The sequence below is a fragment of the Agelaius tricolor genome, unplaced genomic scaffold, assembly GCF_023055355.1.
Source record: "Agelaius tricolor isolate 1412-34295 unplaced genomic scaffold, bAgeTri1.0.p SCAF_2, whole genome shotgun sequence".
In the NCBI taxonomy this organism is placed as follows: Eukaryota; Metazoa; Chordata; class Aves; order Passeriformes; family Icteridae; genus Agelaius; species Agelaius tricolor.
Genome location: NW_027269262.1, coordinates 48770978 through 48787628, shown reverse-complemented (window position 1 = coordinate 48787628; position 16651 = coordinate 48770978). Strand labels below are relative to the sequence as shown.

At 42.9% G+C, this 16651-nt stretch overlaps 1 protein-coding gene across 2 annotated transcripts in view; it reads right to left on the bottom strand.

The window, feature by feature from the left end:
* The window catches only part of CABLES1 (Cdk5 and Abl enzyme substrate 1), a 71437-nt gene that overhangs the window by 19827 nt on the left and 34959 nt on the right, over nucleotides 1-16651 (bottom strand). Inside the window, exons 3-4 of one of the 2 annotated variants that reach the window (XM_071418221.1) lie at nucleotides 15492-15584; nucleotides 8663-8740 (exon numbers count right to left, since the gene is read on the bottom strand). In XM_071418221.1, the coding sequence (XP_071274322.1) occupies nucleotides 8663-8740; nucleotides 15492-15584 (171 nt within the window). The remainder of the gene's footprint in view (nucleotides 1-8662; nucleotides 8741-15491; nucleotides 15585-16651) is intronic. The other variant, XM_071418226.1, reaches the window with a different exon arrangement.

The following is a 16651-nucleotide window of genomic DNA, read 5'->3' as shown; positions in this document are numbered from 1 at the left end:
AAGCGCTTAAGGGAACTATTTCTCACAGAGATAAATGCCAAATTGTAACTATTTCAGCAGTTATCTATGAAACAAACACACAACCTGAGGAAACCTCTGAACCCCAAAATGAAAACAAATATCTGAACTATCTGAAATCAGAATAGTGTAGTTTCTTTCCATTCAAGACCCTACAGATGCAGAGCAAGAAATAATGCTGTTACAACTCTGAAAACAGAGTCTTGTCATGGAGAAATTTTTCCATGTAATTAACAGACATGGATAGATAACTCTGGTATTCATCAAATGGAAGTCCATCACCCTTTGAAGAGTCAGCACAGCAGCTTTAAACAATACAAAGCAGCTCTAAGGACTGGAAAGAAATCAGTGCTTTTGAAGCAGGGAGCAGGGTCAGCTGGCAAGTGCGAGCACACACAGGAATGATTCCTGGACATTAGCTGAAAATTGATGGACACTAGTGCCTCCATTGCCCATCTTTCTGATGTTTCTAAAGAGGATTCTCCTTTCAGGACCCTGTGAATAACACTGCAGTAATTCTCCCTGTTTTGCAAAAGCTACTTGGGGTGTTCCCCTTCTCCACATATGCTCTATATTTCTAGAAAGTATATGACTGCTTGTGTTGTAAAATGGAGTAATAAAGTGTTACTGTTTGGAGAGAAATCTGTCCATAAAACAGGGAATTAAACTCCCTCTCTTGAGGAAAATCAGTACTAAACAATGTGCAGTTTCTTATGAGCATATAAATGGAAAGGCTCATCCTGGCTTATACACATCCTTCTCTCTCTTGTAAAAAACCTTGGTTAACACCTCATAAGGAATTCCTAAGCAACTCTACTGTATCCTTTTTGAGTTCCCTATCAGTATGATCAACAGCAAGCTATGAAAATTTTTTGCATGACAAGCCTTCATTTTTTTTCCTCATTCCTATTAAAGACAAAGAGCTCAAGAAGATCTTGGCAAAGCTCTTGCTGGGAGAGCAAGCCCAAAGGCTGCCTGCCCACTGCTGGGGGGACCCCAGCACAGTTGCTTCCTCCACACAGCCCCAACGTCCCAAGAACAACTAGGGAAGATCTGGGGGATGCTTTCCCTTAGAGCTCTCCAAATGGGTGGGTCGTGCCTGCGAAAGGGTCAGGACAGTTGTTTGGGTACAGCCACTGCACTGGTGTGGCCATCCACTGCCACCAGGGTTTGTAGGACATGTCCTTACATGGCATCAGGGTCAAAGGGTCTCATGAAGCAGGAGCATATGGAGGACAGGTACTTCATAGAAAAAACAAATCAGGCTTTCACTGGGTTTAAGTTATTTCAATTACCGATGCGACTGAGGAACTGCACAAACCATTGTCCAGTAATAAATGGTGCTTAGAAAATGCAGAAAAGGAACAACAGTCCTTGCCAAAGAGGCATTTCAGTAAGGAAAACTTCCTTCCTCCTCTTCCTCACTTTTGATTTTCCTGCTTTATTTCCAAAAGTGCTTTTTAGGAAACTTCAAGGAATTCAAGCAGACACCCAAATCCAAAAATAAACCATGGGAACTTAATTTTACTACCTTCACTTTATTTGAGCAGAGAAAGCTTGAGAAAATGAGAAGATCAGGGATAAGATTTCCTTAGAAGGCAAAAAACTAGATGTCAGTTTCTGACAAAGTTTGGGGAGTTACCCTGATTTACATCAATGTCAAGCTCTAGATATTTCATGAATACTGTTTATTAAGACTGAGCAGTGTTAGAAACTACCCTCAAAAATAAACATATTGTCTCAGTTATCCATGAGTGCAGAATGTTGAGGAATGCAAGAGGTACAAGTAGCTGGGCTCACAAGCTGCAGTCTGAGATGCAGATTGAAATGCAGAGCTCCAGGTAGGAGCCTGAGAAGAGAGGCCATGGACTGCCAGCCTTTGGGATAACACTGGGCAGGATGGTGGGTGACACCAGCCAGGTGAATGGACACTGGGAAACACAGGAGAGCTGGGAATTTCTACCTTTTGGGTAACAAAGGAGAGGACAACCAGTGAGCCAGCAAGGTGAATGGACACAGAGAGGGGGGCAGGAGCCAAAGACTCAGGAGGAAGAGGAGACTTCTGGAGACTGTGAGGGTATAAATGCCCAGGGGCTCCTTGGCTGGGGATCTGCCTCAGAGGCACCAGCTCTGGCTGTTCCTGTGCTACTGCCCCGTGAATAAATGGCTTTATGGGATGAGATATCTGGGACTTTGCCATGGGAAACCTGGTCTGAATGGGGTATGTGAGGAGTGGGGACCCACTGGGTCACTGGAGCCACCCACCAAGAAGCAGTTTCAATCCCAGCAGTGCAAGTCTCTGGCATTGGAATGTGACCAGCAGTCTCTTGAGTAGTCAGACTGGATAGTTTCCTTAGCAAGAAAAAAAGTCAAAGTTTCTCCATCTAACAGAGTTCACAGATTTTCTAGGAACCATACCAGGTGACATGGGATCCCAGATTTGTTGTCAGATGGTGAAAAGTTTTACTGAGCAGATAGATAAGGATCAAAAAAAGCAATCTCATGTCTTCTAATAGCCAGGCCAGGATTAACAGAGTATAAATTGGATGCTGCTACCTTCAGAAGTATAACACTTCTTTAATGAACCAAATGTTATGCTTTGACATGATCTACAAAGTCCCATGCAACAGTCCTGCTGGGCACTTGCTCTTTAAATGACAGTAACAGTTGAGCACTCTAACCTGTGAATAATTTAGGAGTCCATGAAATATTAAACAGACTTCCAGATACATGAAAAAGCCTTCTGCTTATTGCAAAAAGGAATCTGATAATTGTTGTTTAGAGATGTCAGCCCTCTGTGCCTGTATTTTATGCTTAGCTATCCCCCCCACACTGCTAAGATTTATTCTGAAAGTAAAAGAGGTTCATGAGACATCAAGAAAAGATGCCATTCTCATCTGTCAGTGTAAATAATTTTTACTTATCATCTCTGTTTATAGAGACAAGGACAATGAGAGCTCTGGAAAAGATGCACTGCCAGTCAGACTAGCAGCAGATCTCCCACTGCCTGAGACTGCCTGCTATAATTGATCAAGAGCTTTCAGATCCTAATGCCATTAGTGTTGCCAGAACAACTCCAGCTGCAATTTACAGGGAGAAGGAGCAAAAAAACTCCTGGAAAGATGGCTCTAATGGGTCAGCCTCCTTTTTCTCTCTCCAAAGATATTTAGCTGTCAGCATGCCAGCTCCTTCCCTGATGTTTTGCCCAACACAGAGTAGAAGTTCAAAATTTAAACTTACTATAGCTTTTGGAGATTCATTTGTCAATTTCAATCTAAGGACAACTCATTTAAGAATGAGCAATAGTGGCTCTATAAAATTCATACATGAGATGATGAGTTTTGAAATGTCCTATTGTGAGGAAAAAAAAATTCAGATTTATGTGCCTTTCTGTAAAGCTAATATTCGCTTGGTTTCATTTTTTGTTCAATTTGTGAGAAGTAGGGAAAATGGGCAATGGTAAAGAAATGCAGGGATATTTCAGCTTCCCTGTCACAGGCTAAAAACAGATAGTTGTTCTTCCCCAGGCCTACAGAATGATACATGCTCATTTCTGATACATGCTCAGGAAAAGCACTCAAGATTGTTGACTTAATCAAAACTGCCCTGCATTCAAAATCTGTTGGGGAAGAAGAGGAAGGAACTCTGAAGGATGTAACAGAGTATCCTGCTTTGCTGTCTGCTTATTGCAACTATCCATATGGCAATTTAGATGCTCTCATTTCTCCTGTAAATATTGCCCTGTTTTCCACACCCACTAACCTGCCAAGTTACTGATGGCAGCAAGACAACCACACGAGTCCTCCTTTTCACCTCATGTTGCATATGGCTTTCTTACCCGGTTTAAATACTAAATATGAACAGATTGCATCGTTTAGATGAAGAAGGCTGTTGGGAATGCCAGGTCTGTGGACTAATTGATCATTTTGGTTAGATATTATTTGGGGTGATGATATTGAAAACCTCTTACTCATGGCATCATTGAACATATTGTCCTGGCCAGCATTTAGTTAAATCTGAAGTTAAATTCAGCACTGACTTATCTTTAGAAACTGGATGAAGCTGGTTAGTAGCATTTCTGAGAAGGACACAAATTCTTTTTATCTAGTGACTTGCTGCTTTACTTAAGAAGAATGGTCTGTTTCCTGGGCATCAATCCATTTGATTACTCATGCTGCATTATTTCCTTTAGCTGGAGGCAAGTTTTGTCAGAAGAGTACCAGTATTTTTGTCAATACAGCAATATTCAGCAGCTACGCCTGCTGCAGGTAAATTTCTATCCACTTAATGAATTCAATGCCAAAAAGAAGAAAAGATGAGGTGAACTGGCCATCTTTATAAGGATGTGCACTATCTGATGCTTTGAGTTTTCTGTCCTGTAGCTCATCACCTCCAGCCCTGCTGTCAGTCAGTCACTGCAAGCCCAGGTCTGTGTGCTCATGTAAGACTAAGCAGGCTGCAGTGCTGCATTTGTGTCCTACTGCCAGCTCTCCTCCTCCCCCAGGTCCTCCAGATTCATCTTCTGGACAGGACTTCACAGGAACTTGGAAGCTCTTAAAAGAATTCTTACAACATCACAAAAGATACCATCAGAATAGGTACAATTTCAATCTGTGGATGCTTTTGCCATTGATAAAAACAAGCCTAAAAAGTGCCTTTTCCAAAACACATTTTTAAATCATGAAGCATAATGGTGTGTGCCAAAGATAAAAAACAAACAACACTGTGTCAGAACTGTAAACCCAACTAACTGCAATACCTTTTACTTTTGGGGTGAAAACCAACATGGTACCTTCTTCCTCCTTTTTAACACCTCTAACAGTGACATACATTGTCACTGTTCTTTTTTGAAATTGCTTAGGCTATACTAATGAGAACTGGATTGTTCTCACTTGGCTGCAAGCATACGCAGACCATTTTTGCAGGGCAACACATCCTGCTGGCCACATGGAGCAACTTTGACAACATCTGTGAACACTGCCAGAGTTGTACCATGTCCTTGGAAGCTGATGGAGCCTAGAGAAGCTTCAGGAACAGGCAAGCGATGGAGAATTGTCTCCCTTCTCCCCTGCCCAGGATATCTGCTTTTTCTAGGGTAGGCAGAATTGAACCTGGTTCTTCTCCATCCTGGCTGGGACCACATGGTGGGTCCACAGAGTGCCCTTGCACACACCAAGCTGGGGAGTGGGGTGGGCAGAAACCTTCAGGAATGTTCCCAGAGTCTGGCTGTAAGAGCTCCTCTTTAGGGACTTGAGTGTCCGGAGCATGACCTCCCTAATGGCTAAAAGGATAATATCTGCTGTGTCTGATCCCTGTCTCCTGTCTCAAAGGACTGAAATCCAATTCACCTCAAACCATCTGGAACCCATCTCCAAACAAATAATTCCTTCAAGTCTTATTTAATCCATCTGCAAATGGCTTCACTCTTTGGTTTGCCATGACACAAAGCCCCTCTGAGGGCCCAGAGCAGGTCAGCATGAGGGTGTACACGCCTGTGCTGAGTGTGTGTGTGGTAGGACAGACACCTGCTGCTGACCTGAGGCATATTCCCCTGTCCTGGAAGTGGAACAGTATCAAGGCTCAAGTCTGCTTGCTGTGAGATTCCACAGTGACAACCAACCTCTGACAGAGGAGGTGTGTGCCACAGCAGCTCAGGGGATGCACAAGGTGCACCTCTGATAAAAATGGCAGGTCGACACCTCCAATTTTCTGCCCATCTAAAGAACTAGATGGGGATTAATGCTTATCTGTGGCAAGGAAGAGATGAAATTGATACTGAGGCAGTTTCAACATGGTTCACAAAGTGGATCTTGCATCTTTTGAAATATTATATTTAGAGAAGAAAGAGGACTGCTTTATCTATTAAGGTTTCCAATGCAATGAAAAATGAGAGGCAATTGCACAACCCAAACCTGCAGTACTATAGCACTTGCCTCTAACCTGTGCATCACACAATGACTCTGTATGTCATAAAACCAAACATTCAGGAAACCTTTCTCTGTGTCTGTCCAATTAAGAATGGAGGCAATAACACTGTTACAAGTGTTTTCACATCACTACATCACTCCCCTTAGCTACCACTAAACCCTACCTATGGTCTGATGACTTTGGGCTGTAACATCAAGAGGTAGTGAAGGGCAAGGAATGCCAGCAGCCAAGATGCTCAGCACCTCCTTCAGCTCCTGACTTGCAATGAAGCTTTCCTTACATTGCCTTCACCTGCCTATATCTGCTCTCACACTTGCTCTGCTGGTCTAGATACAGGAAGAAGAGTAAGCATTTAGGAAACTTATTCCAGGGGCACCTCAAACTTCATCCCTTCATGTACAACTTTGTCTCTCTCCCCAGACCTCCATTTGTATTGATACAACCACTTAAAAATCATGGTTTAGAGGTTTCTGGGGAGGGTTCTTGCTGTTGTAGTTTGACCTCTGCATGGAGGGCAGGCAATTGAGGACCACAGTCTGGAATACACTCCTCACACCTCATTGGTGAGGGGTGATGCTGCCCCATCCACACAGTACAGGTACATAGAGTTGGGACTTCAGAAAGTGCCTTTTACCATGTTTTTATAATGGATCTGTTCCTGCAGACTGTATCTATCTACCAGCATTGGTGGAGTACAGCTCTTCTCCACTGCCTCAAGTACAACATGGGCTGGCAGCCTCCACAAAACAGCTATGCCTGGAGATTTCCTCACTGGTCACAGTGCCTGTGAGTTGGAGCAAAGGTGGAGAAGCAGTAGCAGCTCCACTATGTGCTCTTCCCACACAGAACAGCTCCTCCTGCCTGCTCATCCATCCTACTCTCCCACTCCTGCTGGGGTTCTCTTCAGTTCCAATTTCAGATGTGCCCATGGCTCCCTGCAAGGACCTGTTTCTTTTCATTTACTACTCAGTGGTATTGCCAGAACACAAACCAGCTGGGACATCTTACCTGGGGACAGACATCAGCAATCCAGGGATTCAGAGAAAGCAAACTAAAGGATGCTGTCATTACAGTACTTCACAAGAGTATCCAGTGTCTCTCCCCCCTCCTACTTCACATCCAAAATGTGCAAGCAAGCAAGCCCTGTGCAGCCTGAACAGAGTGGCTACAGTTTATGCTATACTGCCTCATCTGTTCTTTGCACCAGCTGTTCCTGGAAGGAGGTGCCACTGAATTGTTTCTCTCTTCCTCTGATGCTCTGGAAGAAAGACAGAGGGCATTTTTTTAAATCTTGGCTTTTTCAGCCAAGGGAACAGGGTTAGATTGTTGTGTACTGGCACTTGCTACCTTCTCATCCCGTGCTCTTCTTGCTGTGCAAGCACAGTACAAGACATGACAGGCTGAAATAATATTTAGTTTTGCAGCTGGGCTCGTTACTGCTGTAATTTAGAAGGTATAACCAGTCATCAAAGTTTCAAAATGTGTTCCATTTTCAATAAAGAGGCAATTTCCACGGGATGATGACCATAAAAGAATGACAGTGTACTCAAGAACAAAGAACAAATCTGCCAGTCTGTCAAGAATTTGCCTGACGTGTCATCACAGTTTAATTAAGGGAAAAAATTTACTGTAAGAGTGAGCAGACAGAGTCAACCTTCTGACAAAGGTGCTTCCTTTCCTTTGTGCATTAAAAATAATCTCCCTTTGTTTTGAATTACTGGTGCACAAGGAGATTGTGACAAATCACTCTCCAGAACTAAATAGATGGCTGGAAAGTATGAGCCAAATTTGTCTTTTATACAGTGGAAAGATTTGACTGTAGATGATTTGTGGATCTTCCAAACCCCCCTCAGTGTATCATCTGACTGTTTCCCACACATTTTGTGCTCTGAGTCAACCACAAGGACTTCTCAGGTCTCTGGCAAGTGAGCATGGTGGCGGTCCTATTCCCCCCTGTGCCAGGGTCACAGAGCTGCTGCCCACCAGCACTGCCCATCCCAGCCTTGCACTGCACCCAGCTGGCCATCACAGCCTGCCAGGCCACGTCCTCCAGCCAAATCCAGTTTCTTCCACTGCTGTGGTTTCAGTGGAAGAGCTAAAAGCCTTCTCAGTCTCTGGAGAGCTAGTTCATTCCAAAGGAACTTTGCTATCAGAGTTACAGTGTCTCAGCATGTCAGGGGATGCGAGGCAGCTGCACAGACGGCTATGAATCTGTATAAAATTATCACCAAAATAATGCTTTCACTGACTGAATGATCTGACCAGTGACTAAAAGTAATGAATGAAAAAGTACTCTGTTTAAATCCAAGTATTTCTTTATAGTTCGGGAAATCTAGATACAGTAGCACTATGTTTGCCTAGGAGAAAGAGACAGCTAAGATAGCTTATACAATTAAAGTCATGCTGTCTAGAGTATTTGTTTTGTCAAAGATGAGTGGAACCAGAAGAAACAATAAAAAAGTGCATTTTTTCAAGAACATTGATTTCATGGGAGTAGTTTTCTCTAGCTTAATAATCAAAGATACCACAACACATATAAATAAAGTGGGGACCGAGAGCTGTAGTTTTAACCTCCACAAAGCAAATACACCTAAGAGCATTTATCTCTTCTCAGAGCAGACATGTAAAAGCATTAGGCTCCATCATGCTGTGTTCTGTTATCAGGTCTACATGCAGGCCCAGAAAGACTATGCAGTACACGTATGAATATACATACCCGACTTGGGTACAGTCTCGATATGGCAGCACTGAAAATATGCTACAGAAGGATCTTCTGCTGCTGATAAGGACTATTCTAAAATATAAAAGAAAATAAAAGAAATCAAAGACTAAAATTTAAAAATCCCACCACAATAAGCAAAGCAATAGATGTTACCTTTGAGGAATTTGCAATCACAAAACTTCCATAATGGACGATTTCTCCGTCCTCTTTTACATCTCGCAGATATTGTGCTACGGAGTCTTTACAGAAGTGCTGAAGCCTATGCCACAGCAAATGAGCAGTGAATGAGTAGTAGAGCCCCATTCCTTCTACAGGCATTCTAGGAAGACTATCTTGAATATGCGACTTGTAATCCAGGACAGATGCTTTCCTAGTGAAAGAAGTCTACCCACAGAGGCACGGGACCATTCTGTCAACTCACTACAATGGCTGAAACCCAACAGACAAACCCAGCAGCAACTCAGGTGATGCACACCAACAAATTCCACTGATAGACACTCTGGCTGCTGGTTGTGACCTTTCTCTGCTAAACCAAAGGACTCCCTTGATTGTCAGCTTCTTGTTCCTGAAATAGGCTTTATCCATAGGCTAGGTTTGCTATTATGTTTCCAGATCCTTTCACTGTTTCCAAGCTTCCCCTTTTGAGTCTTCTCCAGTTTTACCCCATCACCTTTCTTGGTCTCCAGGCATTATCCCTGACCTCAGAAGTTGCACATCTTCCAGTCTTACCTTTAAGATCAGCATCTAGCCATGATACTCCGCCAGCCTCTGTGCTCAATAATCACATTAGCCCTCTTGATTATGATGTTGCATTGATACTCAGGCATAACTGACCCCACAGCTCCCATCTGTCTCAGTCAATGTCAGGACTGAATCCCTCCTCCTCTAAGCATGGCTAGCCTTTGCTCCTCATAGGCAGTTAGCCAAAATTTGGCTACATGAAATCATATATCATCTGCCTGCAGAGAGCTTATCTCAGAATCCAGGACAGTCTTAGAGCAAATGCCTTGTATTTCTAACCAGTCTCCAAATCTCTGCAACATCTGCAAAGTCACTGTGTGATACTGTCCTGGTTTCAGCTCGATAGAGTTCATCTCCTTTAAATCAAATAGCTTGGAGCAACCTGTCTGTTACACAGCCACACTGCTGCCTTCAGCCATCAGGCTCTGACATATTAAGCAACATCAAAACCACTTAAAAGTCAAGACCCACTTCCCATAAAACAGAGTAGGATGCTAGCAGCTACATTATTAAAGTTCTGGGAGATGCAGACTTGCAAGAAGCCAAGAGAAGCTTGGTCAAGAAGTAAGATATAAAATGCCAATAAGTAACTGCTTACAAATAGACCCTTTTTCCTTATTACCATCAGGACAGTGAGAATTGTACCATTGTACCACTGACCCTTCCTCCCTCTAGAGCTGGCTAACAGGCTGCACCGTGTCAAATTCCTCTAAGACACAGTGACAGCAGTTTGTGATGTTTTCTGACCTGATTAGTGTTAGAATTTTCTGATATCTTACCTTTCTAAAAATCTCCACTTGTGGTGAAAATGTTAGGACCTACCACTACATTGGCTGTCAGGGCTACTGCACTTCCTTGCTACACTCACCAACATTGATTTTTCTGACACTGTGTCCCACAGATCCGTATGTGAGGATTTAACCTGAATTTTTCATCCTTTGTCCTGCACTGGTCAAAGCTGGACAACAAACCCTGGCAAGCTCCTTTGCTCTTTGCTGTCTGAAAACCAGCACATGCACCTATGAATCTCGTACCAGTTACCCTGTTATTAGAACACTGTTTCCTTAAGGGACCAGCTTAGTCATCGTTCTTGGAAAAGGTTTAGCTCCCCAAGAGAGCTGCTGCTGTAATCCTTGGAAAAATGCAGAATGATCGATTTTCCTTCTCCTGGATTACTCCGTTATGGCAATCCTATTTTCTTCCTTAAAATCCCGTTTGAAAGCAAAGAGGGATTTACCCTTTAATGAAGAAGGGTTTCTAATAATAAACACACATAGAGCTTTAGGAAGTTCTCCTGCAGCAGATGAAGCACAATTTCTTTGTTGTCTGAATGCTGTAACACTCCTTACCTAAGGGAAATCTCAGATCCTTCAAGATGGTCTCATGGTGCGGCACTGAGTTACAGAGCAGGGAGGAACGATTTTTCCCATTTGAGAACAGCAATCCACAAGCAAAAAAACCCTGGCATATGATTAATTTTGTGCTTGCCACTGCTTACTGCTGAATGGTTGCTACTCACAACAGCTTGCTTGTTCACTGGAAGCCTTGTTTGCTGATGTATGAAACTTGGCACAGGTTTCGAGGCTGACATCAGAAAGCATCCTTTAATTCGGAAAACCACAGTACCCACTAAGCACATTATCCCCCTCCCTCTGGCTGCTTCTGGAAATACAGCTCCTCCACCAACGCCCTACACCTCCCTAAAAATACCACTCAACTCTTAATACTTAAAAGAAAAACAAACTAGTGCTTCCATGTCCACAAGCAAAGACAACAGTAGGAAGTTACCATAGAACTGTGTGTATCAGAAGGAATCAGACAAGAAAGGAAATAAAAAGCACCAGCCCAGCCTCTATTTTTTTCAGATTTCTTTCCCTTGGGACCCAAGTATTGCCTCTTTTTCCATAAATCAGCAGATCCTCTTTACACAAAGATCTCCCAGGCAGAGCACGAGAGAAGCCCACAGCCTCCACTGCTAGGATGCCACAAAACCTCATCTGCAAAGCTGCCAAGGGAGAGTGATACAAAACAGCTTTAGGAGCTGGACTGGAAAGGAAGCGGGGAAAGCAGTGGACAGATACTCATCATGGAGGGATAAAAAGGCATTTTATGTATAGGTCTGATGACATGCATGGAAGCAAAAAAATTTCTGAAGGCCTACAATGGTTTGCTGGGGCAGAAAGTCCAGAAACTTGTCACAAAGTATGCTTTGGAGAAGAAGTCATGGTGGAAGTCCATTGCTGTTAAAGAAAATCCAATTATTGCTTATAGGAGAAAAGTATTTTCCTGGATTTCAACTCTTCAACAAAGGGCATCTATGATCCTGCACGCCTCTGAAGGAGTTATCTCAGAAGCTGTGTGAGAGTGTTCACATGCCTTGATTCCAACTGTACCACCTAGACATGTTTAAAACCACTTCACAAAAAGGTTTTCATTCTTTAATTCTCACATTTCACTGAAAAGTTGTACTAGTTATTATAGTGCAGAGCAACCATTATTTTGCAAGAGAATTCTGACAATGTGCAAAAGGCTATAAAAGCTAAGCTTCCAATTTCTTAATTTCTTTTATACTGCAAAAAACCTTAATGAGCACAAAGTTCTCAACAGAATCAGTAATTTGATAGACTTGAGGAATAATGTCTGCTTTTCCCAGCATCTGTCTAGGTTTGATTGTGTTCCACCAAAAGGCTGCCATCAGGCAATGCAATATACATCATATATACCATTAACATGTGGAATATTGCAGTCTCTTTTCTCATTCCTGATTGATGATTTTTGACTGCCAGGGCTCTGTTGCCCTGCACACAAAGGTGAACATGCAAAACATGGATGCTGCCAGGGTGGCAGCCTTAATTTTGGAGTGTCAGAAGTTCAAGGGCAATTAGAAGGTGGCTGAGAGTTATTATGAACCATGAGGGTGCTGCCAATCATTAATCTCTTAGCCTGCATGTGTGTGCAATTAAGAGAGCAGCAAAAGAGATATTTCATGATGGTGTTTGGCCTTCACTCATGTATTTGCTAACAAAAAAACCTGAGAAAGCAATGGCATGGGGGTGGGAGAGGAACATTGTTTTACTGCTTTTAATACCTGCTACATATGATAATTCTGGAGTCCTTCTTGTCCCGTTCTCACCAGTAACTGTTTGTCCAGCTGGCTCAGGTTGCCATTTCAGTGGCTCGTTTTTGCTAATCCTCTGCTTCAGTGTTTATGGAGGACATCACCAATAAACCTGCTGAGTAAAGTGTGTAAAACCATATGCTGGTGCCTACCTGTGCTAGTTTGTATGTCAGGGTTGACTTGTCTTTGTCTTTAAATGGGAGAATTTTTTTGTGCTGTTTTACAAGACTGCTTTGCTAGCCTAGTCTAGGGAACCCTAACTTCCCAACTCCTTTAATAAGCCACGACCTAGAAATCCAAAGAAACCGGTTCAACCAGTGATCAGAACTATCAACAGGAAGCTTTACAAGGACTCACTGATTAAGCTCCAGTCTGTGTATTTTTCTGTATGAGCTTTCTCTCTGTGCTAAATAGCTGAACTCTTATTTTAACCACAGCAGGTCCTGCCTTGCTGCAGGACTGCCAAAGGCTGGACCCAGAGCATTGCTGCTCAACACATGTCACCCCTGAGGCTGAGAGGGGAAGAGCTCTCAGTGCCACAGGACAAGGACACATCACCTTACAGACTGAGAGATGCAAACAAAGGCAGCTGGATAGAGGAGCCCTGAGCTACAATTCACACTGCAGTTTTCTTTGCTCTGACACAGTCACAGGCCAGTGAAACAACTACTGAAAGTGCTGGCTATTTTAAAGCCCAGTCATCAAATTCACCAATAACCCAAAAATATATTCAGTGTAGATATTTTCAAAGCTGGGTTCCTCATCTTAAGTGAAAGACTGACATGCTGTGACGGAAGGATCAGGGGTTTTGGAGGGAGCTCAGAGCCTGACTCCAGCCCAGCTCAGCACCTGCATCCTGCATAACCATGCATGAGCCACCTGGGACAAGGTCTCAGGCATGGAAAGGAGTCCCAGGAGGGTTTTCTATCCATCACAAGACCTGTGCTCCTCTGAGTCACAGGCAGCTGGGGAGGACACCAGCTTCAAAGGTCTTAACGTACTCAAAAACCCTGTTGAGTTTAGGATAAATACACAAAGCAGATCCACCTGTATTTCTAGAGGTCCTTTTAATCCAGAATGCCTATTAACTCCAGTGACTACATCCAGGTCCCTGGGAAAAACAGTCTGTACTCAAATTACTTACTGCTAGACATAGGGGTGACACAAAGTGTTAACTCTGCATTTTATTTTTAGCTAGCATCACTGCGGCTCTACAACCATAGGATGAAAACTATTGCCAAAATTGTGTCTCTCATTCTTATTGTATTTGTATTCTAGATAAAGAGATCTTTATTATGATTGTGGAAATATTCTGCAAAACTGTGTCTGCTGATAAAGATAAGAAGCCAGTTGAATAACAGAAGCTTTCTTAGCAAGAAAAATATTCAGTTACATTGTCAGACATAATGACTGATCTTTGAATAAAGGTAAAATATTGCATATATGCTACAAATACTTCTTTGCAAAACATCGAGAAAGGAGTTTACAAATCAAATGTTTGTTCATTCTTTTGCAGGTATTATTTCTATCAAGTTTATGCCTAGATTTTATGTACACATCTCAGAAATTTTTCTTTGTGGAATTTGCATAATACCTCATAAGTATATTTTGCTATAAGAAATTCCCAGAGCATATATCTACTTGTGCTCAAAATGGACTAAAATTAAACACTGCTTTTCAGTGTTTGATTCCACACATGTTTCTTATAAAGACAATAATCAGCAGCTAGTCAGACAATAGTCAACAGTTCAATAGTTCTGCATGTGTCTGTTTGATACTAAAGCTGGGTCTAAAAGCCATTTCTGAAATCCCTCAGGGCCACCTTGCACAACATTCATGCTGATTACTACCTTTCACTGCATTCAATCATATGTGTGAGAATAACAGTGAAGAAAATTTTTCTTGAGCCAATTAACACCTATCAGAATTCAATTCATAAAACCTGTGATTCAATGCAATGTTAGAATTTCTATTGACATGGTTCCATGTCTGATGGAAATCAAAGGCTACAGGCACAAATCAGTCCAACAGAGCATACATGGTTCTCAGCCATGGTTCTCAGTTTTATGAGAACAGGCATGTGCAAGGGTCAACTCTCACTGGGGTAGTTTAGCCTATGTGCAACCTATTCAGGTGACCTAGTTCAAAACTACTCAGATTTGGAAGAAAAAGAGTAAAAAAATCATGAAGCACAGGGAGAAATTGTCATTGGAAAAATCAGAGAGGACAGGTATGTTCTTTATAAGCAGGGAGGAGCCAGTTTCACTTCTGAGCTGGATGACACCACAGAAGAGAACCCATTTTGCTAATGGATACACCTTCAGCTATGGGAATAGGCCTTTGAAGTAAACCAGGTCTCAGCCAATGGCTGCTGCACAAGTCCCACCAGTGCCTGTGGCTGTAACCCGGGCACATCCCAGTTCAGGGTGTGCTGCAGACACAGGTGCACCTCTCACACGTCCCCTGGAAGCCTCTCTGCCTACATCTGCCATGGAAACTAGGATCCCATGCCTCATCTTGCCACAACCATCCTTGGCTGTGCATTTACCAGCAAGCTGTATCCACTAAGAGATGTTGGCAGTATCCTTGAACCATTGCTAAATTTGGTCCAGGCAGTTTCAGTTGTGTGCCCCTCTCACATTTAGAACCTGGCAACATCCTTGAAGAAACACAACCAGATTATGCCTAGTTTGCTCCAACATCATCACAGATTTTCCTTTTTTTTCAGGTTATTTGCATTAGGGAGACACAGGTCTTAAAATCTGTGGGCTAGCACTTCCATTGACACATACTTCCCTGGGGGACAGAGCATGCACTGCAGCCTGCACCCTCAGGGATTACTTGGCAAGGACCATTGGGTGGTGAGTGGCAATGGCTGTGCTGCTGCAGGGGGATGCTGATCCTGCCCCTTCCCTCACATCCCAGGGGTTGCCTCTGCAGAAGCAGCCCCTGCAGGCACAGTACCTGCCGTTTCTGGTATCGTGCTGCCGCATGTTCTTGATAAAATGAACCTTCTTAAAGTTCTTTGGTCTGGGTGATCCTGAGAGTGTCCGACATCTGAAAAATAAATCAGTTGCAAGGGAGGGGAGGGAGAAGAAAAAAAAAAAGTTCTCAGTTCCCTGCTGTACAGCCAAGAAGCCTACACAAAAGCAGGAAGGAAAGACGAGACAAATGATTCAAGCCACCCTGTGTTAGGAATCAGCAAGAACAATAAAGACAATAAGTCTGGAAACGCGACAGCTCAAACAAAAAAAAATATTTAAAGTAATAATGAGAAAAGGCACCATCCCCCTCCCTTCATGCCAAAAAAAAAAATCATATAATAATCTCAGCAAAGTAGAACCTCCTGTAATCCGCCATGACAGCTAAGCCCAAGCTTTCAGAAGAAAAAAAATTAAACCAAACCAAAACCTAGTAAATATGCAACTTTCCCCACTCGCACCAACACCCACGCTTTTGTATGCTCCTCAGCTATTGATAAAGGAGCCATTGAGGGAAGTTCTTTCTTGTTTTAATTTTAGAAAGATTAAAAATCTCCTATTTGCAAAGATAATTCCTATTTGATTTTAACTCTAAATCTTACTTTTCACATTCCTGACAGTATACAAAACAATTGAAAATAAAATAAACTACCCCAGGAAAAAAAAATAATCGTTCTTCAAAACATTAAGCCTTAAATCTATTTTACATCTGAATGTGCTTTATAAATTGCAGTTACAGAAAGAAATTGCCAGAGGGAGGAGAGATGAGACAAACAGCAATATCCACCCCCTGCCTTCCACCCTTGCTCTTTCTAATCAGCTGAAACCACAGCACATGTGAAAGCATTCTCTGTTTCATCTCAGGCCTGTTTTGTTGCAGGGTGAGGCAGAGCTCCCTTGCAGGCACTGGAGATGAGTCCTGTGCTCTCAGCACAGCCAGGGCTGCACCGTGGCTGCTGCATCCTCTGTGGCACCTACGGAACCAGCATCCTCTGCTAGTGCACTGGTGAGCTTCCCTAACCCATCTTTTCCATCCTCTCCCTGCACAGGCAGAGTTCAGCAGCTCCTCAAGCCCATCAGGTCATTATCTTGGACTGAAACCACAGTGGACAGACCACTGCGCCAGTCCCTACCAATGTACCC